The sequence below is a fragment of the Phalacrocorax aristotelis genome, chromosome 2 (assembly GCF_949628215.1).
Source record: "Phalacrocorax aristotelis chromosome 2, bGulAri2.1, whole genome shotgun sequence".
NCBI lineage: Eukaryota > Metazoa > Chordata > Aves > Suliformes > Phalacrocoracidae > Phalacrocorax > Phalacrocorax aristotelis.
In genome coordinates this window covers 19,239,848-19,266,128 of record NC_134277.1, presented here as the reverse complement: position 1 = coordinate 19,266,128, position 26,281 = coordinate 19,239,848, and the positions used below count along the sequence as shown (strand labels likewise).

The following is a 26,281-nucleotide window of genomic DNA, read 5'->3' as shown; positions in this document are numbered from 1 at the left end:
ATAGTCCTCGCTCAAGGCTTTAACTGTGACTGAAACAGCATCAGTAGCACCAAGATGCCCCTGGAGCTGTTATATTTGTGTTTTCCTTAAAATGGAAGCTTTGAAATGATTACCTGTTGGAATTAAATTCTCATGGTAATTTTTGAGGTGGACAATTGTGTAGGATGTTGATGACAGCTCTACTGATATACATGCTTTCGACAACCTTTGCTGCAAAATTTCACCATTACTAGAAATTAGGTAGCTCCGTAGTTGTCTCATATTAAAAAGGCTTCCTGAGAATCTTCTCCATGTCTTTCAACCTATGTTCAGTTCCAGAGATGTTGTAAAAGTTACCAGTTGAAAAAACAAATTATGAAATAGAAAATCTGAATAAGATTATAGGTTCACTGAAAAGCTGAATTTTTATCTAGAAAATTCCACCAGTCTTTTGTAAGCAGAAACTGGACCCCAGGGCATGAAAAATTCGTCTGTAAATCCATTCAGATGGAGGGGCTTTTTTTTATGATTGCCTTACTTCTGAAAGATAAACTTCTCCCATCTAAAACCATTAGAGAGATTACCATGAACCATTGATTCCAGCCCACAAGAGGATTTTATGATGTGAAAGAAGGGGATTTTTCAAAAGATCTTTGGTAAAGCCTCCTCTGCTGTCCTTGCAGTTGGGAAAGCACTGCCTTCTTCCAGGACAGTGTATGAAACAATATTTCAGGGGAAGTAGGTAGCTGAAGAAATGGGAAGCAGAGTTGGTGTTTTGTGTTTAAGATAACACACAGATGCACTGTATATAAATCATCAAACTTATTGGAATATACTTTGTACTAGGAAAAATAATTGATTTTTTTAAAAATTTAAATATAAGAAAACTGTGACGGAGAGACTGCATTAGAATCAGTGAGGAAATGTCATGGTATTTTACAATCCTGACAAGTTAATGTCTGAATCAAAATCTTCGCACAAAATTTCAGGGAAGATAAAGGTGCTTTTAGATTAAAGCATACTCCGTATTCAGTAAAATTGTAGATTATTCATATGTATTATAGAAGCCAAGTCATTAGTATTAAATAAGTCAAAATGTTCGAAAGACTTATTGAAGTTTAAATAGTACAGAACAAATTCTACAGTTAAATTCATATCTGTAATTCCCATGATCCATAATTCTTCACACTGGAGAACAATTTTAGCAGTTTCAAAATGTATCCAGGTAATGTGTGTTGAACAGTATTTAACAAAGGAGTGATTTTTTTAAATTGGATATTGTAAAACACAACCATTGTAATGGGCCTGTGAATTAAAGAATTTGGAGCCTGCCAATATGACAGACAGCTTAACACTGTGCTTTAATAAGCATTACTGTGGAAGTATTATACTGACAAAAGTGAAGGAGCCTTCTGCAAAAAACCCAGCATCTATATGGCACACAGAGAGAATTTTCTAATATTTTATATTGGTTTTTGTCTTCTAGAGTATCAGGGCTTCAGGGCTGGTGCTGTTGGAAACTATTCTTTTTGGATCACTTCTTCTGTACTTCCCGGTAAGTAAAACTATAACTTTTTTGGAAAAATTATATCCTTGCTGACATTTTAAAACATTGTATGAATCATCTTGTTGAAAATATTAATGTCAAAGCTATTTATGTAATGATTAGCTTGATCTGACTATAAAATATGCTGCGTTCTGTAAATATTCTTAAGAGCACTTGAATGTTTTACTATATTTGTAATAATTCTGCATTTTCAGTATAGGGAACTTTCCAGTGTTTTTCACTTGGAAGTTTTTAGGTGTCCTGGCTTAAGCTGAGTTTTTGCTTTGAAAGATGATACCTCTCTAAACTATGCTATGGGAAAAATATGGAAGGTGTGTAAAAGGAGGCCATTGATTATACCAAGTATTTCTCTGGAATATAGTACAAAGGAGAGTAATTATTTCAGTGTATTACTGGCATATATTTTGATGTTTCTGAAGCTGTGTGACATCTGACATCTGTAATACCTTGTATTTGGGAAAATGAGATGGTATTATCCCTATACTGTAAGTGGGGAAAAAAAAGAATTTTACAGTCACATGAGGAATATAGTACAAAACTCATAGAAATACAGATCCTTTCTCTTTTCAAAAATCCCAGAAAACCTGACTTTGTTAACTGCCACATAAACCAAATGTAATGACTAGTAAAGCAAGACATCAGGGTGTAAATTGAATGAAGTTGATATAGAAAATCAGATCTGTCTCCTGCAGATCAGGAGACAGAAACAAAGATGGGGTTGTGGATTATTTTAGAATATTTTTAAGTATTTAAATATTTGAATATTCTCTTTTCCTCAGTAGTCAGAATATTCTGTGCTTTCACAGACCATCATGTAGTTACTGAGAGACTAGCTGGAAAACAAACCCCCTTAGCAGCTGCCGAACAAATAGGAAATCAACTGTAGTAGACTGAGGTGTGAAGAATACTATAATAAACACAAATCCCCGTGGAAGTTTTACACATTATTTTTTGAACCATGTGGGTCTTTCAAGTTCTAATGAAAAAGTGTATGCATTTCTAGGACTGTTTTATGTGTTTTTTCATTCTTCACTTTTCAGATGTCAGGAAGAAAGAAGTTTTGTATTTTTCCATATTGTACAAATGCTTTTTACAACTTGCAATACCTCTCCCCAGGGTTTTCAGAGCTTCTTTCATATTCTTTTCCAATGAGCAGAACAGAAAGCCCATGCACTGCTTTCTCAGCTGATGTAGAAATGCTGTGAAGCATTTACAGAAATTCATAGCATAAAGCATAACGTGAGAGGTTTCCTTTCCGTGGCTGTCTCCTCCCTCTCTGCTTTCCCAGAGAACCCTGGGGCCATACAGTGCCTTCCCCAGGTAGAGGCTCCATAAGAACCAGTCAGTGTTTGTACAACCTCAACTCCAAAGTATGCCAGAACTTCATCATAACTATTGCTGCGTCTGCAGTCTTCTCGCCTTGTCACTAATTCTTCAGTTTCTTTCCCAGTTCTTGTCTTGATTCTCTAACTGATGTACTTCACAAAGGGCAAACGTGCTTTGGTGGCTGCCTCTCTTCAGGCTTCAGGTGCTCAGCATCAGGTATACTTAGATACTGTTGGTGGAAAAAGATTTCTCTCTCAGCAGTTGAAGAACCATTTTGTTAGATGCAAGAGATGGCCACCCACAACCTTTACATGCAGAGGGAGAAGAGAGGAAAGGAAATGGAGCTGGGAGGGGTTCGATAACTGAAGCAGCCACTCAGCTTTTCGCAGATGTTTAAATATTTCCCCCTTTTTTTCCACTGACATTAACAATGTTAAATGTACAGCAAGTACAAAATGACAATTTGGCCTATTCTGAGGAAAAACCTTTTGCAGAAAATTCCTGATTAGCCGGTCTCGCAGTTGGGATGTAGATATTTCACCAGAGCTTGTCCTTCTCTGAACATCTTATTCTCATACTGTATAAAACTGGCCACTGAGAACACATTCTATTAGAAACTAATATGCAAAGTGTACGACCTGACTTCTCTTTTATAGCAGTTTTATGCTCCCGCACTCTTTGCTATGATTCTCTTTCTTTCTTACACAGGTAATTACTAATCAGGCTGTTACTCCTACAGGCTGAAACAAAAAAGAGAGAAATTTTATCATTTCTATTTTTAGTGTCTTAGGGGAGGGATGTAGAGTGTGGTAGCGGGAGGTCATATTAATGTTCAGAGAGAGAAATTAATCCTGATTTCACCAACCGCAAGAGTATGGTTTCGTAAAAAATAAAGAAGATTGGGACTAATACAGAAGTATCAGGATTTCAATATTGCTGTCCCTCAATTCACTGCAAGGGAGATTTCATCGGTTTCTGATCCAGGACAAGACAGTGGAAAAGCAAATGTGTGAAAGCTATGAAGCATAGCCAGAGAAGCCTTTTATATATCTTCAAGAAAGAAAAGCCTGTGTTTCTGCAAGGTGCGAATTATGGGTGTGAGTCCTTGGGATGTGAACTCTTGACATTTTGCTGTACATGGACAGTGTCTAAACGTGTTCACTTCCTTCTTTTCTGGAGCACAAAGCAGAGCAGGATGGCATGAGAAAGAAAACCCAAGCTCTAAACAGATTCTCGTTTGTACCAGCTGACATTCACACACATGCTCATTCATAGCAAGGTGTAGAGCATAGCTAATCAATTATCATATTGGTTATAAGTCACATATATTCAAAGCAGATCTTCTTTTTCCTGGGTCATACCCATTGTTCATTTACTTCTTCTTGTTATTTAGTGTTTTTATTTGTTTCTGAGAAGACGTGGGAATATTCAGTAACTCAGGAATGTGGTTAAAGACCTAGTAACATGCGCACAGAGGTACAGTTGTTTCAGCTATTTGATTTGGTCCTCATTTCACAATAGAGGAGTATATTAGAGCTTTAAGACTAATTAATATAGATCTCACCTCTTATACACCCAAATTGGGTTATGTTTTCCACAGCTAGCACAAAATGCAAGTTAAAATACGGAATGGAGTTCACCACTTTGGGCCAGACAGGCATCCCTGCAGTAAGGTGTTACTCTTTAACATAAGTCTGTTTCCCTTTCTGTATCGTTTTTTCTTCTTTTGTGATTTGGAAGGTAAAATCAAAAAGCTTTACATTCATGCCTAAGTGCAGAAATACATAGTTTGCCTTAGTGTATATACAGTGTAAAGAGATAAAATGGCAGCATTTCTGTTCTAAGTAACTCTGGTCGTTTAAGGATTCCAGTGCAAAATTACATCCTCATTTAAAAATCAAAATCCCCTTAGATTTTCTCAACACTGATTTAAGTCTTTTGCATCTTTACTTTCCGTTCCTTTACTCTTTCCTAATTCTTGCTTTTCTAGATCCAGTTACCCAGTCTGTCCTGGATTATTTTGAGAGCCTTCAGCATACAAATTTCACTGTGTCCATAAGGGCTTTATTGCATCTCTGACTTCCCTTACCCTCCAATTAAATGGAAACCAAACCCTACTTTGTTACATTGCTTAATTTCTTTCGCTAATTGTCATTGTTTACATGTCTACATGCGGTAATCTATTCATAGTGTAGCATCATTAATTGAAAAATAATATCACCAGCCAGCTGCTTTTGGTGAGAAAAACAGCTGTTACAATGCCCTTCTAACCAAACGGGAAGTGCAAATGATGGTCTCCACCAAAATTTATTATTCAAATTCTGCTATATTGATAACAACACATCAATCTTTCCTGAATTATAAGCAGGCAGATGAGCCTTGTCTATTACAAATGCATAGATTTTACCCAGCGGTTGCTGGGCAGCGCTCATTTCTGAGGCTCTCATTTCTTACATTATCTCTAGGTCTCACAGTAACATCTCTGATTTCCCTTTACTTAGTCTTTCCAGTTATCGATGGACTTTCTCCAAATGAAAGCTGGGCTTTCTAATTGATTTCGCTTATATTTCTTTGTTCTTAGATTTTGAAGAGAGGGTCAAAACCTGACTGTCTTATAGAGGACTCTCTTACTTCTTGGCATCTGAAGGGAGGATTCTCATTACTTTCCCTTTCCAGAAATACTGACTGTGGTGGAGCTTTTAGACCGTTCCTAATTCCCTATCTTGCTAATGCTTGGAAAGCATCTTGCATTAACATGGGTTTGAAAACACTTTGCATGTTGCAAAGACCTTCAAATAAAGCAAACACAAACACAATATTGTAATAGAGCATCCTGCTAATTGTATTAGGAGTCAGATCTCAGCTGATTTTAGACATCTGTAATGGACACAAGCTGGAAAAATAGGGAATTCTGGTTAGAGACCAGGAAACTTCTTTTACCATGAGGGTGGTCAAATAGTGGAACATGTTGCCTGGAGAAGTTGTGGAGTCACCATCCTTGGAGTATCCGGACTTGACTGGACACAGCCCTGAGTGAGCTGACCTGATTAGACCTGCTTTGAGCAGGGAGCTGGACTAAATGACTGGACTAAATCACTCTGGAGTGAAATTATTCTCTTAGTCTGTGTTTCTAGTATAGGTATCCATAGCTGAAACCGTCATCCTACACTCAGCAGACAGTGAGGAGAAACAAGGCCTTTTATGACTAATTTTTTACTTCAACTTGAGGATGAGGTGGATCATGGCCTAGGCCTCACTGACTATAAAGGAAGCCTGGGGTACTTGCCTCAAAGAACGATGAATTTTACCCTAGGCAAGTGCTGGTTAACTGATATATTAAACATTTTCCATACTGCTAGTCTACTTTAACTGAAACTCCAAAATGCACTCCAAAATCCATGCAATATTATGATATTATTTCTAGAGCCAACAATAAAAGTTACTGAGTACCATGGTGCAAAGAGGAAGGGAATAGTTTCTTCTCCATGTTCTTGATTTGGCAGATAAGAAGTGCTGGCTTTAAATTCCAGCGAGTGAAAGTTATGTTAGATGGTGGGGGGGAACCTGTACAACAGTGAGGTCAGTTAGTTTCAGAGGCTGCAGAGTATCCTGTTAGGATTTTTCCCTTCAGTCTTCTCTTCTGTTGGGTAAAGAATCAAATTCTTTGTCTTTACTGCTAGTCCTTGTTTTTCTAAAGCTGTCATTATACCGAGGCAATATTGCTGTCAGTTCAGAGAAATGGAGATGCTGGGCAGCAGTGCACTGACTTTAATAATGCTCATGAAGCAGTTCAGTAGTGAAGCCTGGAATAAACTTTGTGCTCCGACATCCTGTTGCATGTAGTAGGTGTTAGGATCTGTTTTACTCCCTCTTTCACACTCAGGCTAGAATGACCTACTCTCATATTATGAGAAGGAATGGAAAGATGGGAGTAGTGGAGCTTAGATGTGGACGTGCGCTTTTTTCCCTTGAATGATCTGTATGTACATTAGCATGGTAGAAGCGAGCCATGAATGTTGGGAAGATTAGTAGGCTGTGGTAGGTCCATTAGTCACAGCCCTGAGCACACCAACAAGGTCACTGGAAAGCTCTGGTTTGGGCATTAATGAATGTGAAAATGGAATAGTGCATAATACTTTTATGCATTTGTCCCTCAAGTATGCCTGTAAGGGATGCATTACAAGAGCTCAGTCACTGTTTGTTCCTTATATGTTCATGTACACTGAGGCCAAATGAAATATTTTGCTTTTTCCAACACAGTGCTGCACATACTGATATGTTGTGGAGTGAATTGCAGGCTTCAAGCCCTCTCTGATACCCCAGATGTTTTGGCTTGATTGTTTTTCAGCATACAGCTACATCCTCTTTACTCATAAAATAGTTTTAAAAACTCTTACAATGAACGCCCATAATTTTCTTGTTCTTGTTTGACAGTAGCTAAGAACATGCCTGTCTTCAGTATAGTATTCATGTCACTAAGGTCCAAGGACACTGTAACTATCTGCTCTGAGATAATCACTACAGATTTCTCTAGAAAAGGGTCTTTCCATTTTATTTGGATCGTAGTGGATTAGACGTCCAGCCAATGGAAAAGGCAGATTTTAAATGCAATGTTGCCAGGATTTTATATGTACGTTGTCTTGCTTGGGCAGAGAAGTAAGGCAACCAGGCAGAAGATTATGCAATAGTTTGTCTCTCTCAGTGCCCTTGTCAAACAAACATACTTTTTGAAGTTAACATGCAACCAGTAAACCATTAGCTTTTTCTGAGAGCCAGCTTGCTTTGAATGGAAAAGCCAAAACTAAGCTGATGTAGCCTCTGCATTACAAGCTTGTGCTTCAAAGTACAGAAACCTCATAGGCCCTGGGAACGCTTGTATCCTTGGCCTGGACCTCACTAAGAAAAATGTTTATGGCTATTTTTATTAACAGGAAGCAGGCACTGAAGAATTTCTGGTTTTTGAATAAGTGTATTTGAAATAGCAGAAAAATGAGATACACAATATTATAGTTCTTCATGGTTTTGTTGTCACAAATGTACATAGCTGTCCTAAAAAAATCTGGGAGCTACTCTCAAGGAGGTAATTAAATCCATCGTATATCTATGATTATCCACATCTAGAACTGTGATTACCTACAGCTGTATGTCTCATGACTTTGTTTTGCTACTGGTATATCTGTGTAGATGACAAATGGTTGGGATATTGGAAACTCAGTAGAGCTATGACATAATTCTAGTAAATTATAAAAGTAGACTTTGATGAGGACATTGTTCTGTGTGTCAGTGTACGCCTGTGTGCTGTGTTCACAGGGTACCTCAGGCTGGAAGGGTCCTCAGGAGGCCTCTAGTCCAACCTTGTGCGCAAAGGAGGGACAGCAATAAGACTAGTTATAAGACAAGGCTACTAAGTGTTTTATCCAGATAGGTCTTAAAAACCTGTAAGGATAGAGGCTACACAAATGGGCAGTGTGCAGGCACATAATAAAGTCCCATGGTTGTAGTTTTTGAACCTTGTTATGAAATATGTGATGTTGTTGGAACATATAGTGGGGTATATAAATGACAGGCTGTAGAGAGGTCAGTGAAGGTGCAGGCACTGATGTTACTATTCCTTCACATCTTGGACTCCCATGCTCATACTTGTGACAGTATTTGTGATACTGAGACAAAACCTCATCTCCTCCTCCCACAGATCCAAAGGTGTGGTACAGGAGTGTAGGAGGGCAGCGTTGCTTTTGCTACTGTGAAAGCTTTCCTGAGAACTATGTTTGAAGGACGCATTTTTCAGAATCTAGGTTCACTGAATAGCCAAGTATATGTGTGCATGTAGGGCTTGAGAGCTGGAGAGAAAGGACAATGGTTGGTGACCGGAACCAACTGCCACACTGGGTTTTCATTGACCTTTTTATTTTAAATGACTGTCTTCAACTGCTGGCTCGTATGATACAGTCTTGCCAGCCCTTCATTCAATGAAATTAATCTTGTGGTGAGGGGAGCAGGGAAATATCTTGTAGACTTTCTTCTTTACTCATAATTCCACTGAAGTAACTCACATGAATACACTTACTTGCATATATAAGAATTTGTAGATAAAGACACTATATTAACCTCTTCTTTTCAAAGTAGTGTTATAAAACCAGACCAAAATCCTGAAAAATAATGCACAATATTTAGCCAGGGCTTTTAAACTTTTTTTGATACAGTATAAGCAATAATGTACACAAGTTAAAAATCTGCTACATTTGAAAAGTGGAAGTTGTGGGGACCTCTTTTCGGGTCATAGAAAGTATTGACACACAAAAACTATCAGAATTTGAAATGTGGGTAAATACATATGGAGGAAGATAGTGCTGGCAATATTCATGGCATACTCCTCACTAATGCCTGGAGCCATGCTATATACTCCATCCTGGTTGCCCTGCTCTGTAAAGCTAAACCATTAGGGGCTTGGCTACCACTTGAGCGGGAGACCACAGCAGTGCCATAGGCAAGCCAAGGAGTTACTGAAGAACACCTGGTAGGAAAAAAAATCTAATTAGTGAAAGTCATCACTTACCCCACCTGTTTCTGCTGAATTAGAGTAACAAAACAGGAAAAATAGTCTTAGTGAATGATTGTGTACTTTATTATATATAACTCTTGTTGGATCTCAGTGGCATATAAGCTAGAAAGGATAGGAATATTTTTTTTTTGGCCAAACATGTTTTGATGATCACATTGACCACTGGGCAAGTGAACTGAGTCGTTATGCACGATGTTTTAGAATATGTTCAAATTTTACTGTAGTGACTTCAGTTTATGAAAAAATCAACACATGAAGAAAGGCTCTCTCAGGTATTAGTTCAAAATATAAATGTGATAGAACTTCTACAGGAAAGATAATCAAAAATGATATACCATATTTTTATTAAACTGTAAAACTAAAGGCAAGAGTTTTTTATAGTATAGATCAGCCAGGATTGAAGTGTGCCAGAAAGACAAATATTAAAAGTTGTAGTCAACATCTGTCATATTCTCGGTTAGGGCATAGTCCTGATACCAGTGATTTACCTTCACTAATTAGTTTAGCACCTGAGAGACTGCATGTTGGAAGGAGATAAATTTCAGTCATTCTTTTTCACTTAACCAGGTGTCTTTCAGTGAAAGCTAGGGGTATGTTTATATTTTTCCACCAAATGTCTTTTCTCATTGTTTATTCATGCTTTCATACCTGAGACCCAAAGAGCAATAACTGAGGTAAATTGAAAGGCCTGTAGCTTGTCATTAGACCTTACTGAACTTGCCAGACTTGGCTGTTGTCCAGTTCCTTAGTTCAGGGTTGTTGTGGTCTGCCTCAGCAAGAATCTGAAGCAAAATGAAAGCAGAAGCAGTTAATGGCTAAGGAAGACTTGACACAGATGATCTGATACTACCAAGCTGTTTCTGGTTTGAAATTGAGTGCAATTGTAAACCCATGCTGCCAGACTGAAATGGGCGGTATGATAACTCACCATGCCTTGGAATATGGGGTTGACATGTTAAAGGTAAGACGCAGACTGGTATAATATGTACAGCTGAGTGATAAAACATGGTATCTTACCTACCAACTTCCATGTCACTTGACAGCTTGACAGAGTACTCTGCATCAACGCAGAGGAAAAGGGAAAGACAGGATCTCCATCTCAAAGCCTGTTCACTGTGTATAATACAGGAGCTGAAATATGTTTTTTTCTCACTGGGTATTTCAGTCCCTCTTCTTTTATGTATGAATGTGTTAGGTATTTCCTAACCATCTACTTAGAGTTTAAGTGTCACACCATGGAGGATTGTTAATGGTTAATGATTAGGAGGGATGAGAAATTCAATGCATTACAGTGGAGAAAGTCAATGTTTTTGGAAGAGATCAATTAGAAAAGAGATTTCATCCATCAGAGGTGACACTGCCCTTATTCAGTCATTCTACACGCTGAGAACCAAGAAGATGCAGGCAATGATATCTTTACGGTTTTTAATACCAGTTGCTAGACATTGTTAAGCGGTTTTCAGTTTAGAGACAAAATGATATGATAACTAGTGAAATCTCTGAGCTGGAAAAATCTTACAGAATTACAATAGTGGTAGTGGAAAGTTCTCATTACTATGTGGCAGTTTTAAACTTCTCATTTCTAAACTCTGGGATAAGAGATTAGTAGGATTTAAATAAACGTTTTTACCCCAAAACCGCTTACCACCTGATATAAATAAGAAATTAGAGAGGAACTGGAAAAAGTAATAGAAATACTTAGGAGAGCAGAGCCAAGTTTACAACATAAAATATAAGTTGCAATATAAAATTATCGAAACACATCAACAAGTACTAGTGTATAAGATAAGTTGTATTTCCTCTATTACTGATAATAATAGAGTCATCTGGCAGAAATATTCAAAATTTCAGTTTGCTGGGGCAAAAAAATGAAGAGTTAGGGGCCAACAGGTAAAAAGTTCACCATGAAACTGGCCAGATTGATTTCTGAAAATGAGACATTCAAAAGAGTAGTGCCTGGGTCTAAATCTAGGTGACATAAAGAAGTGAGAGATGAGATTTCTGTTCTTAGAAGTAACAGTAATACTGGGCATGGAATAGATGATGTTCACTAGAGCAACTAATCTTTACAAAAACCAGCTTTTTACTATGTGATATAAACCTTATTTACTGTATACAACTCTGTATATTAGGGCAATATAGAAAAAGCAACAGCATTTTCAGCAAACAGTGTTTTACACAAACTATTTGATTTCTAGATCCTCTGCCTTTGTGGAACTCAGCACGGATCTGCAAATATATGCAAGTTTTGACAAAGCCATTAAGGAATGTCCTGTCCTTCATAGCCAATACACAGCATCCATGTGCGGATCTCTCTTTGAAATCTGAATCCAAAGTAGATTTCTTGTAGTGGCATGATACAGTTTAGTAAGTTCTGCACATTTGTGGAAAAAAAAAAAAAGGAGCAAAGAGAGAACTACGTCAATTCAATCAAAATTCTTACCAGAAATGGATGGGAGTATTACAAAGATAAAAAAAAAATGTAAGCAATTCCAAGGTAATATATATTAACAAAAACCATAGAAAATAAGAGGATGAAATGAGACTTTCCTTCATCACAGAAAGAGTTGCAAGTGGAAGAAAATAACATTTTTATATAGTTCTCCTACAGTGTCTCTTTTATCAAACTTAAATTCTTTAGATCAATCACAATTTTCATTTTTCTTTGATGTTAATCTTTAAATAAGCTGGGGTGCTAAATCCTTATTGTTACATATTGTTTAGTTAGTAAAAGCAATGTAAAGAGAAAAAGGAAAGGATGGTAGTGAGAAAAAAGAATAAAGAACTTTGTCCCTGAAAATTAAACACAGCAAAAAGTCTAATATAGCAACAAGAAAATTAATCCAAAATTGAGCAACTGAACAATATAAAAATGAAAACAAGACAGAAGTGACATCTTGTACCTTGATATAAAGCTGACTTTTCTCCCATTGTCACAATTACATGTTATAGAGGGTATCTGTAAAACCACAGATTGTACATTCAGTGCTTGTTCCTTGCATGCATACAGTTATTTCTCACTACTCCTTGCAAGCTTTCTTCTCCTGTCCTAAACCACCACTTACATAATTGTAGAATATAAATCTTTTATTCTTTCCTTGTGCTTCCTCTGTATTGACCTGTGGTTTCTCATCTCATATTTAAATTATGAACTCTTTGGTACAAGGATGTTTGGCATAGCTGTGCTGTGCGCAGCAGAGTCCTGATCAATGAGTAAGAATCACATTGCAAATGGCGGTTACTAATAATAACAACAGAAGTGATTAAAAACATTTTATTAAAGGTGTGAGCAAGGACACATTCGATGGTGAGTTTTTCATCTTCTCAAAGGTCTGGAAGCATGCAACTGTTTTTATACTGCTGGAGATGATATGTACTCTATGCGAATAATCTGAAAATATTTGATTTAGGCTTGACAAGACTAAGCCATAAAAATACTAGCAGAAAAAAGCCCGATTCAAGTCCCACATGGACTGTATTTCAGAGCTACTCTACTAATTTCTATGAAGCTGCACCTAAATTGCATAGCAAGACACTAGATGATAAACAAAGCATCAGGGAATAATAAGAAGAAAATCCATCACTCCCACTAGAAAGCCTCAGTCTGCAGGATTTAAGATAACAGTGGGAAAGCTTGCAATGATAAGGGGCAAAAACAAGAAGAGGTCCCATTTTTACTCAAATGAGTATTTCAGTCGTCTGCTAAATAGTCACAGAACCACAAATTTGTAACTCATATTTGTCTGTTTTTAGGGGTCTGACCTGAGCTCATAAGGTACAGAGTGTCCTGGTGAATGCATTCAAGCAATGCATGTAAACTGGAGCAGCTCTACTAGTGTGGGTTGAGAACAGGCCAGCTTCAGACCACCAAGCTGCCTCACAGTCGGCATGCTATTACAGATAAGGGTCTTTGAACTATCTCAAACTAATCAGGGATTTAAAACCACTTTTCCATGGCCTGAGTGAGTTTATTCAGTATCCTGGTCTGGCCTTGCCAGCAAGACTGGCTCCTACATGCTAACAGCTGAAGAGGGCTCAGAAGGGAGTTAGAAGTTGCATAGTTTGGCACTGGCATGAGTTAAATGGGTTGGTTTGTGTAGAGTGGTGTTGCTGGTGGGGTTCAGATGCATGCTAGAATAGGCAAGGTTTTTGTGACCAACAGCAATGCATAATCTTGAAGTTAATGGAATCCTTTAGATGCATTAGTTCCCTTGGCAAGTAAGGACTACCAGTATGTACGTGTATGTCCAGTGTGAGATTGAGTCAAGGGTAGTGAGAAAAGCAGTAAGCCAAAAAGCAGGCAAAAGTAACCCTAAGCAGTCATTTGGAATACCTGGAAACTTTGTCAGTGTCAGGGTCATTGCTTTTAAAAGTAATCTGAAGGGCCAAAGCCGCTGAAAAATGCAAAACATAGTCTTAGTGTGAATATACATTAATTCAGACATATTCTGAATGTCCAGACTGGTGCACATGGGCAGATCCACTGTGAAGGCAGAGAGTGTTCCTTCAGTGTGCTGAAATCTTGGTATTCTCTGGTGGAGTAAAGTTGTGTTGTGAATTTCTCACAGGAAAGCATGCCCTCTGCTGCTGCTGCAGCTGGGCTCCATTCAGGCAGCAGCACATTGCGGGCATTTGCTGTCTGAGAGTGTTCTACACAGAGATTTGGTTCTACTTCATGGTGTGTGTACAGAGCTTGGTGAAGAAACATTTTTGTATAAAGGGAAATCTTAATAATTCTTTGTTTAACTTTTCTTCTATTAAATGCATACTAATTCTGCTTTTCCTGTATGATGAAAACTTTTTTGGTCATTTTCACTGAAAGAAATGTTTAATCCTGTTACACGTATATCCAACAGGTATATTTTGTATAGCACATGCTATACATGTGCTTACGCAGACTATAATGACATTCAGGAAGAAAAGTAAAGGAAGTTTTATTGGCATAAGGAAGTTCTTTCCACGTTTCCTTCAAGTATTGTATCTTATTCAGACTTCAAATTTTAAATTTTGGAATTTTCAGTAGGAAATAACCACTGATTTTAAACCTTGGAGCTATGATTTAATCTTCAGATGTTTTCTTCCATGTCAGTCCAAGCGTGCAAGTTGTCACACCAGTCAGGGTCCAAAATAATTTTATATATTCCAGTAGTATGTTGTTAAATCTACTTATCTTGCTTAATTTGTTAACTAGCCTAATCCTCTCAAATATAGAATGTATTGGGGTACAGAGCAAGTGTTCTCCATGTTCAGCTCACTCTCTTAAACTCCCAGTCTGAAATCACCAGCATGCCAAACCATTGAAATGTTTTGAAACTCTGGCAGAGCTTCCTGGCCCATGGAGCCGGCTCATCTTTTTTTGTCTTTATTGATAGCATTGCCTTGAAATCTGTAAAGAAATAATCTGTAAAAGTCTGTGTGCTGGGTTATTTAGTCAGCTACTTATATCCATATTTATTAAACTTGTATCTACTTTCCAAGCCTCAAAGCGTATTTACATCTTTGAAATCATAATCCAAATAAGTCACTGCCATAGTAGCAGGCACTCTATGTTCAAGTAACCGTCAGTTGTTGCTACAACAAGAGAAGGCAAAATGCTATCATAACAAGTCTCTTAAAACCCTAAGGAACATCTATATTAAGTATTAATTCAACATAAAGCTCTGTTAGGCAATCATATGCTCTAGGAATTTTGGAAGACAGCTGAATCAGAACATGCCCTAAATACCTACAATGTCAGTATTAAGAAAGAATAATAGATTTAGTAATATTAAGTCATTTGCCAATTATTTTGGTAACAGTAAGGTATCTGACAAGTTTAGATGTCACCAAGAATATTAAAAAAATCTAAATTTAATTTTTAGCTGACTTTATGTAACTTTTCTGGAACCAAAAGACACGCTACACTACTAGGTTTACAGAAAAAGAAATCTGGTCTACTTTGAACCTGAGCTGAGGTGACTTTCTATGGGCTGCTGTTGGCTATGGGACTTACAAATAATAAGGAGCACTTATTTTCTCAGACAGGGCATCTTCTCTGTTTAGGGTAAATACCTTCAGTACTTACTACGTTTGGAAAAGAAACCTCTAGTGTATCAGGCTTTCCTCAACTCTCTGTAGGCTGGACTAACCTGATAACATCAAAAGCCTTTCATATCAAATGATGTAATTGTGAAAGGCACTGATTTCTGTTTTGACTCTCAAGTGTGTATAGCAGACATCAGAGGTGATCAAGAATTTGTATACATGAAATAATTTCATAAAAGATAATCAGTCATATTTCATATAATAATTAGCACATGTTATTGTTTGTATTAATGACAAGGCCCCAGATATGGATCAGGTAAAACAAACATGCAAGCTGACAGAGAATGAATTCTTGAGAAGACCTAAAGTTGGAAAAGGTCATCTCTGTTATTTTCAACAAATGAAAAAAAAAGTTGGGAACCTTGATCGAACTTCAATTAATGTTTAGTCTTAACTGATTAAGAAGTAGGTTAAAGAACAGGAAAAAAAAAGTTGAAACCACTCAGAGTGAAAGAGAGAAGAAGAAATAGAGGACAGAGAAGTGTCTGTTGCTAAACAGCATCTGAGTACTCTGTTGGTCTAGAGAACATAGTGGACTTTCTTGAGATTTTGTAGTTACCTAAGCAAGTTCAAAGAATGGGAGTTTTTCCTCCATGTGTCTTGCATAAAGTAGATGAAATTTTGTAGCATGATATAGTGAATCTGCTAGGTTCATTTCCTTAGACCATCTAAAGTAATGCATTTTTCTCAGACATGTCACAAGGAATCCTGTCAAAATTTGCCTGAATGAGTTTGTTTTAAATCATAAATCGTTGTGATATATATAGTAAGTGTTCAAGAACCTTGAAGAAAAAGAAGGTCATGGCCTTCTGAGTACCCTCACTTCCTCATCTAAATGTGGGTCTTGAAGTGTTCATTTTGGCCAGTCTCATATATAGGATCTCACTGCTTGGGATTTTATCTCATTGCTATCTCTCTTTCTATCTATCTTAACAACCTGGCTTCTCTTTAATAAAAAACCACTGCATTTCTCCCTGGTGCCCTGGTTATTTTGGTTTCTGTTTACTATCTCATTCTTAGTTCTGGTGACAACTGTTCATTTTGCTTTTAAATATTTTGTCCTGCTTTTATGCTGTTTTTATTGTACGGTTGTTTATCCAACACCCCAAGCAGCTTGATAAGGAGGACGGAGAAGGAAGTTCATATAAATAAATAATTGCTGTTAAATTCAGAGGACAGCCTACCAACAAAATGGGGTAGAATATGTCTCTCCTGGTGGAGGGTGGGCATATTCTTTGATAAATTGGTAAAATGTTTGGAGGACTCCCCCTGTGCTCAGAAAGGAGTGGAACATTTGAAGAAAGCCTCCTTCTGCTGTTTTGTTGATCTGTTAATGAACACATTTTGTGGACCGTGCAAGTGAAATGTGTCAGGACTGCAAACGGGAGATCTTGCCCTGAAAGACTGGTATTTCTAATGCTTTATTTTTACAGCTGCGGCAGCAGGAGGGAACCAGCAGGTACTGGTTACAGCTATTTTGGTCAGTGTCTCTGACAAGAGACCAAAGACGATTGAATAGTTAGGCCATTAGCAGGGAAAGTGTTTCTCAACATAGCTTCATTTTTTATGACGGCAAATCTTTTAAGGGCTCAACTTACTGGGCTCGGCATTCCAACTCCAGAATGCAGTGCCTGAATTTGGTGCCTTGAGGTCAAGTAAGGTAGTCTTTACATTAAATGGCTGTGTACTCACAGTCAGAGACGCAGAAGCCAGCACGCCTGCCTTCACTAGCTTAGACAGTTGGGCGTGCTGAAGACAGAGAGATTTGTGGTTTATGATCTGCCCAGTTTTTGTGTGTGGGAAAATGCCTTCCTTCACAAAGGGCTGCAGATTTGAACCTTGTCTTAAGGTGCACCTTACTTTCTTACCAAGTATAGGTGATTAAAAAAAACCTATAGGTTTTTTATCCAATATCCCACTTAGTAATGTTATCATTCTGAATGTGACACACAGGTTCAGTTCCTCTCTCTGGTTCAGAAGATACAAACTTGTACCACCTTGAAGAAAGTTTTAGCTCTTTGGCTCTAAGATGCTGTAGCATGCAAAGTGTTCAGCCTCTTGTGCTGCTAGGTTACCTATTGGTTAGAAGGGGGAGACCTGTCTTCAATACCAGCTCCAATGAACACTGAAGTTATTTTTAGTTATGAGCAGTGAGTAGCATATGGACCTCAACTGTTATCACTAGAAAAACATAGCTTGAATTTGGTTGGTTTCCAGGTTAAAGTATTAACTGTCAAGAACCTGCTTCCTCAGAAACCTCCTAATTTTTGCACTGAGGACAGGTGTGTTGTTTTGTCCAATCCCACAGAATTTGAAAAATAATAAGAAATTGACTCTTACGTTTCTTTTTCTTATCCACAATTTGTTTCTGTACAGTTATTTTACATGTTTGAAATAAAAGGCAATTTTAATCACAAAAAAACCCCAAATCCTAAGTTACAGAGAAAGCATAGTTCCGCAAAACAAACTGCAAGTCCTAATTCTGTTCTGGGTGTTTGAGTTGAAATCTTTAGGGTCTGAAAAAACTTCATATCATGTGAGAGAGAGAATTGAAGTTTTTAATGACAACTGAAAAAGATGTTAAAGATCAAAGATATGCTCATCAAATACAGTCTTATATCACAAATGTTTTTGTGGCTTATCTGTTTCTTTTTGAACAAGAAATTGCCCATGTCAGACAACTAAAAATTCAGCAATATGTTTACTTGTGCATTTGCCAATGCAGTTTTATGGAAAACCAGAATGTGTGTGAAGGTTAGCAAATGAGCTATTTGGAAGATGAGATGCACCTATTATGTCTTAGGGATTTTACTGTTGTTGATTTTTCAGGAGATGAGCAGCAATACAAATCACTGAAGTGTCATGAATCTTTGTTTTCCAGAGGGGGTGAATTCATCACTCTTAGCTTCCCCCAGTCAATGATTTCACATTTTGCAACTCCCTTTTCCTCTGACTCCTCTCTTTCCCGCACCATTATACTTCAAACTTCTCACCAACTGCTCAATGGCCTCCACAGACTCTCTAAAGTTTTTCAAGCCCACACTCAATTTCCTCAAGATCTGCTCCAAAATCCATCCCTCCTACTTTCCACTCCCATGCAGCATTTCCAAGGGGAGATTTCTCATTTGTTGTTCTGTTTAGTTGGTTGCCTCGTACATGTGTTGGAGCTTTAGAAGACTGCTCTTTCAGAGCTGAGTATGTTGTTCTTCTACTATTAGAGGAATGTTCCTCCTGAGGTTTGTAAATAAGAATTCTTCTCAAGCTCCTCTGAGTTCATCCAGCTATATTGTTGGTGTATTGCTTAAGATTGCTTCTTGGCAGCTTGTATTCAACATAGCTAGTCTGAGGTCACTGCTTTTCATTTTAAGACTTTTGCATTTTTCTTCTGTAACAGAACTGATACCTGTCCATTCAGAACATAGCCTTCAGTGGGCTAATGTCTGCGTTACTTTCATTGCCATCTTATTTCTGTGCTTCTGCATGCATGTTTACCTTAAAATTCATGAAACATACCTTGTGTTCCAGGCCCATTTCTTTCCTCAGTTGGATTCTCCTAAAGTTTTTTTTTTTTCCATTGAGATCCCCAGTTTAAAATAGTAGTAAATATTAAATTAAGCTAAGTAGTTCTGAAACTTGAAACGTTTTCTCAAGTATTAGAATTGAAGGAAGGGCTTTACGTGGTCTGCCACGTTACTACCTGCACGTGAACTGTAGAAAAGTCTTTCTCATTTGAGAAGGAGAGAGCGCTGAGAATGTTGAGAACTGTAAATAAAACTTTGGAGTGGTAATTTGTGGTGCAGGGGGTTTTAAAATTAATTTTAACTTTGAATGTCACACTTTACCCTTAGGCTTCCTTTATACTCTGTGGAGAAAGGTAGGCACCTCTGGAGGACACTGCTTGTAACCCAACTAAGGTGCCTATAGAAGGACAGTATGAGTTGTCCTCTGCCTGTGATGCTCCCCATTGAATACAGAGGGAACTTAGGCTACCTGTCTTGGGCTTAGGCCTTTCATTTTTCCTCCCTAGCTCAGGTGTTTAGAAGCTCCACTCCGGATTTCTATTCCCTGTAGAATTATAAGGATTATAGTGTAAAATCACACTACCTGAATGTGGTGAAGGAGAGTGAATACAGAAAATATTACTTTCTCACATACTGTGTGAAGGAGTATTTTGTGGCTCATGGAGATGCCATGTGAACCCTTTTGCACTAAAAGTCTATTTCAGGGTTGCTTAGGATTGCAGGAGACTGAGCTTGATGAAGTTCTGTGTCGCTTTTCATAAAGAAGAAAACATTGGCACAGATATACTTAAATTGAATTATGCTGCTATTTTGGAATCAGTGTGCCGTACAATTGATATGAAATGTAGCTAACTTTTGAAATGAATAGTGATTTTGCAGGCAAAAAAAGAAATCACAAGAAAAGCACCATATCTATTTCTGTATGTAAATTTATAGATATGTAAATATTCATACAAGCAAGTGATTAATCTTATATGAACAAACACACACATGCATGCACATCAACTGGAGAAGGGATTAGGAAATGTCTGTGTATGTAGAACTTACACTCAAAAAAAAGGTTTTATGTTTTATTTACAACTGTCCACTCATAGGCACACGCATACTCATAAAAACAGAATCAAATTCTGCAGCACCATAGTATCAATATATATCTATAGCCTATAGGATCTCCCAAGTTTGTGAAAGTATTAATTTTTGCACCATCCAAGTATTTATTCTTTACTGCTTTTATTTATTTAAGAATATTTTCCTCCTCTGAAGCTCATTGACAGGTGGATAAGTAGGGCTCATGTCTCCTGATATCTATTTCATAGAATCATAGTATCATTAAAGTTGGAAAAGACCTCTAGGATCATCAAGTCCAACCATCAACACAACGCTACCATGTCTCCTAAACCATACCCTGAAGTGCCACGTCTACATGTTTTTTGAACATCTCCAGGGATGGTTATTCCACCACCTCTCTGGGCAGCCTGTTCCAATGCTTGACCACTCTTTCAGTGAAGAAATTTTTCCTAATATCCAATCTAAACCTCCCCTGATGCAGCTTGAGGCCATTTCCTCTCGTCCTATCACAAGTAACTTGGGAGAAGAGACCAACACCCACCTCATTGCAGCCTCCTTTCAGGTCATTGTAGAGAGCATTAAGGTTTTCCCTCAGCCTCCTCTTCTCCAGGCTAAACAACCCCAGTTTCCTCAACCTCTTGATGCAGTGAAAATCCTAAATCAGGGCTCAATAGTCTGAATGACTATTAAGAAGGTATTCTTTATTGTAGTGCTGGATGCCCAGAGGATCACTCCTAATGTGCGTGCCCACACAGGGTTAGTTGCATAACTTGTACAAGCTTTACATACATATTCATTAGTTTTCCAATAAAATATATACATATTCATTGATTTTGCAAGAACTCATTTCATATGCAAAAGTCCTTTGCACATGCCTGTTTGTGTCTCTTGGTGGTCATCAGAGGTTTCTGGATGAAGGACATACTCTTCCTCACTGTGTCCTCTAGTTAACTTTTGCTTTTGCGCAAACCCAGTTCTGAGATCACGTATATACTGTCCTTGAGGGACAGTCTGTTCTGGTTTAGTGTTTGCTCTGCAGTTCCTTATCTTTATGGTTTTGTACATCTGCTTTTTCTAAGGTCAAATGTTGTCATTGTAAATTTGATTAGGAGCCTTTCTGACTCCCCCAAAGCAACAGGTTTTAGTCACAACAGTTCTAACTCTATCACTCTCCTCATAACACTTGGTCGCCAGACCCTTCACCAGCTTTTGTTACCCTTCTCTGGACACGCTCCAGCACCTCAATGACTTTCTTGTAGTGAGGGGCCCAAAACTGAACACAGTATTCAAGGTGTGGCCTCACCAATGTCCTGTCGTTGGGCACCACTGAAAAGAGTCTGGCCCCATCCTCTTGACACCCACCCTTTAGATATTTATAAGCATTGATAAGATCCCCCCTCAGCCTTCTCTTCTCCAGGCTAAACAAACCCAGGTCTCTCAGCCTCTCCTCATAAGGGAGATGCTCCAGTCCCTGGATTGTCTTCGTAGCTCTCTGCTGGACTCTATCCAGTAGTTCCCTGTCTGTCTTGAACTGGGGAGCCCAGAACTGCACGCAGTGAGGCTCACTAGTGCAGAGTGGAGAGGGAGGATAACCTCCCTCGACCTGCTGGTCACACTCCTTTTAATGCAGCCCAGGATACCATTGGCCTTCTTGGCCACAAGGGCACAGTGCTGGCTCAGGGTCAGCTTGCTGTCCACCAGCACTCCCAGGTCCTTCTCAGCAGAGCCAGTTTCTAGCAGGTCAACCCCCAGCCTGTACTGGTGCCTGGGGTTGTTCCTCTCCAGGTGCAGGACCTTGCACTTGCTCTTGTTGAAAACGTCCTTCCAGTAATCTCAGCTGTTCTCTAATTATAGAGGTGATTGAGTTTTTTCTTTTCCATTCATGCTCAAGAACTAGAATGGCAGAAATACATCACAAAATATAAGTTCTGTGAAGAAAAATTCCTAATGAAAATCTGGAAGCAAAGAGTTGTTTTCGGAACATGTAAGAAGAAGGGTCTCCTCCTTCACTGAGATCAGTGCCTGGCCCTTCCAGGCAACCATGGGAGTAATCCCACTCATAACATTTAGCATGTTCACTTCTCCTTTATTAGGCAATTATTGAACTCCTGCTTTTCAGCGTCCCTGAGCCACCTGAAGGTAAGTAGTGACTTACCTATGGGTGTGTCTGTGTTTCCAGAGAAGCGGACCTGTAGTGTGTGCGCCTAGGCTCTGCACAGAGGAGGGCTGGTTCTGAAGGCTGCTCTGCTCCCACTGGAGCAGAGAGGAGTGGAGCTGATTTATGCTGTTAAAAATCACCTAGAGATCATATGTGACTGAGAGAAAATCTCGGAAAAGCCTGATTGCCTTGAATCTAGAAATTTTTAAAATGTCTTTCCATTTCTCAAGTCATAATACTCTATCAATATCTGATCAACACCAGATAAATATTTTTCTGGTCTGGATGTATATTAAAAAAGAATTTTGTTTTGACTAGAACTAAAGCATGTGAGCACTCTGAACCTCTTAGGCAAGAAAACTGTTCACAAGCTTTTGGAAGGGAGCAACTTTCATATCGTGTGATTTGAGAACTATAAGAATGTCAGTAGGAAGAGAAATAGTGTTTCTTTCCTATTTCTATAAGTTTCCACTGTAGAGTGAATTTTGAGTTTGCAGCTGTGGCTGATTTCTTCTGGACTTTGTTAATTACCCATAACTAATTATTTATATTAATGACATAATTTGTTTAGTATGGTTAATATAAGTTTAAGACTGGTGCGATCATAGATCGTGTCATCAGAGTATGTTGCTCATTTTCACAGTTCACCCTATTACCTCTCTATTGAAGCCAATAGCTTTAGTTTACCTAAAGCAGATTTCCCAGAGGGGCATCTAATTTGGGAACATTACGAGGTGGAGTGTTCCCACCACTTCCTCTGGAGGTTTGTCATACAGTGCCCTTTGGCTTGTCCCCACTGCTGTTTTTGCCACAGGTACATAAACCGAAAATGAAAAGTCGATAGTTCCAACAGTGATGTCTGCAGTAAAATAATCAGCGCTGGCTGAACTGAGATGTCTGGCTGGTATTTTGTGGAGAGAAGTTTTCTAAACTACTGCTTGTCAAAATAAATACCAACAAAAACTGTCCTGCGGAGGGGAGTTCTATGTCTGACTCTTTGCTGTGCTTTAACAGGATATTTTAAAGACCTGCTCTGTTCCTATTGTCTTTTCCAAGCAACCATCTTAAAAGTTGTTGTCAACAAAATTCCTACCTTGGCTTGTGAACCTGCCTAACATGTTCAGAGAGGGCACAGCCAGGAAGGGGGTATTCCTGAAGAACCTAAACCATCAGGTAGTTTTTTCTTACAAACTTGATGTTAAATACTTCACCGGCTTTGTTAGATTAAGACCAGGGGATAAGGTATTTTTGGAACTCTAAATAGCTGCATATTTTGTTTTTCCCAAGTAGAAGTCGCTATTTGAAAATACTCATATAAAAACCCTTCTTTGCGTTGTATATTTGTAGGGAATTCAGCCATATAGTAATGAAATGCAAAAGTCTATGTGAGTGTTTTATGAGCTTGTGTCTTGCATTAAGTATACTTGGGAAGTTGCTCTGAATAATTTAGTCTATTATGCCTTGATTTAGCTGCAGCTCTTGCAAGATTTATTTTAATATAGACTACTTTACCATTACGTTTTTAAAAGGCTCCTTTTTCTTAAAATCACACACACATGGTCTTAAAATGAATTGGTAGATTTTCTTTGTCTTTAATAAAATATTGTATTGCATAGTCTCCTTCTTTATTCATAAAGTGAAACTAGCATATTCTTAATCCTGTTGTTAGAACGTGTCAAGTATTTGGCAAATGACTGGGCTGGATAGATGTCAGTCTCTTTCATTTGAGATGTTTCAGCTCCTTAATATGTTTATTTTTCTGCGTCTTGGATGACCACATCTTTTTTAAGAAAAGATAGTAGTAGTGCATCCAATAAGAAAATTTTTTATTTTTTCCACATACGGAATAGGTAAACTAGGACTTTTTGTTGAATGCTGTCATCACCCAAGTGGCAGGTCACATTGAAGAAAATGTATTTGAAGAGATTAAAGAAGCAGTTGGATTATAAAAGCTAACTGGTAGAGGAAGCAAATATTGGAAAATATTTTGACTTTAAACTTCCTTTGATTTTCCACTTTCATAATTTTGCATTGGTGTGAACAATTTTTGAAGTGTGCCTATGCATACATACCTGTTGCCTAGACAAAACATTCCAATGAAAATACCTTTATTATTTCTGAATTACATTTTTTTAATGAAGCCGTGAAAAATTGAAGTATTAAATGGTTAAGGAGCTCAGCTTCTCCTCTACACCTCACCTGTGCTTTTTTCTCATCCTTAGCATGCATGTGGCTGGAGCCCTGAATGTCCCACCTGCTTATCTTTGCTTTTAGTGCTGCTGCTGGCAGAGCATTTCTAATCATCTCCACTTAAAACCTGACCATTTGCTTGATCAGGAACCCCCCATTTTCACATATATTTCAATATTTCATGGGAAAGTAAGCCAAGGCCTTTGTGTATAAGTTTAGGAAGAGAAACATCGTATGAAAGAGTGCAGAGTGTCAATGTGATCTACACTGCTCTTGACACTTGCAGGGCTTTTTGAGGACAGGGAGCCAGACATTTTTAAAATATTTAGGTAGTTGCTTTTTAGTGAAGTCAAAGGCTCCTAACTACCTGGCTAGCTTCTAAGTATCTTTAAAATCAGATCAATGACTATACATCAATTTTGTGCCTCAAGGCTGCAGGTGGTGACCTGCATGAATCAGGAAAAACATTTTTCCTCTGTGCACAGTTAGCTACATTGATTCTGGTGGGCTTTAAATTTTCAAACGCAACAGTTGTTTCTGTTTTTAAAAATCTTGTTTAAACAGATTTTAAACCTTCTGTGGTAATGTGTTGATTTTAGTGGAAACTTCTGACATCCAGCCAAATCCACATCTGGCCAGCTTGAAGTCTCTGAACTGCTGAGATCAGCCAACTCTAAAGCCCTCAGGGACTGACTTCTGAGGCTGTTCAGGCTGCTGTTAGGGTAACTGTATTAAAGGATGTGAGGCTGTCAGAAGTGAGCCAACATATGTATGAGGGATACATACATACCAAAGATGGAGAAATAACTGGCACATCAAAGCAGATGGATAAGAAGATCCATTGGTCCAACCAAGCCCATTTCTTTTTGGATTCTCTGAGGAGTATTTAATTGCTTCTTTTGCTTTATGGCAGCGGTGGAGCAGAAATACATTTGAATGAGAACAAGTAAAGAGTATTATACAATTCTGATTTCATTTTCTCTTAAGATGGGATGTAATTAGAGCTATCATACAGATTTTTTTTCTTCAGTGTTAGGTATTTTATTCATTGTTCGACACCTTGTCATGGTCTCAAGTGAACTTCTGAGCTTCAGACCTTCTCCCTGTCTTGTACTGGATACTGCAGAAGCATCCAATAACTCACAGTGGTCAGGAAGACACCTTTCATGGGCAAACGTTTGCCCCCAACATGCATTTGCCACCTCCAGCAGCTCAGTGCCTATTAGGCTCTTAGGCTAGGAGACCTATTACTTCCTAAATGACCATGTTTTACTGTTTTAGGATCACCACTCCCTGGGCCAGCGCCATGGAAATCTCTCTTTGTATTTGAGAAGTTTACAGTTAAATAGTTTCTTCTATTACAGTGAAAAGCTAGGCAATAATTTCTGTGTTTGGAGCTAGATAGGGAGAATGTATGTGATAACCCATTTCTTGATTTAGTTTGGTTTCAAGCTAATGACCCTGAGCCAGCACTGTGCCCTTGTGGCCAAGAAGGCCAATGGTATCCTGGGCTGCATTAAAAGGAGTGTGACCAGCAGGTCGAGGGAGGTTATCCTCCCTCTCCACTCTGCACTACTGAGGCCACATATGGAGTACTGTGTCCAGTTCTGGGCTCCCCAGTTCAAGACAGACAGGGAACTACTGGATAGAGTCCAGCAGAGAGCTACGAAGACAACCCAGGGACTGGAGCATCTCCCTTATGAGGAGAGGCTGAGAGACCTGGGTTTGTTTAGCCTGGAGAAGAGAAGGCTGAGGGGGGATCTTATCAATGCTTATAAATATCTAAAGGGTGGGTGTCAAGAGGATGGGGCCAGACTCTTTTCAGT

At 38.4% G+C, this 26,281-nt stretch overlaps 1 protein-coding gene across 2 annotated transcripts in view; it reads left to right on the top strand.

The window, feature by feature from the left end:
- GPR158 (G protein-coupled receptor 158) overlaps window positions 1-26,281 on the top strand; it is a 207,316-nt gene that overhangs the window by 120,343 nt on the left and 60,692 nt on the right. For both annotated transcript variants that reach the window (XM_075082627.1, XM_075082626.1), the window contains exon 5: window positions 1,466-1,534. In XM_075082627.1, coding sequence (XP_074938728.1) covers window positions 1,466-1,534 — 69 coding nt within the window. The remainder of the gene's footprint in view (window positions 1-1,465; window positions 1,535-26,281) is intronic.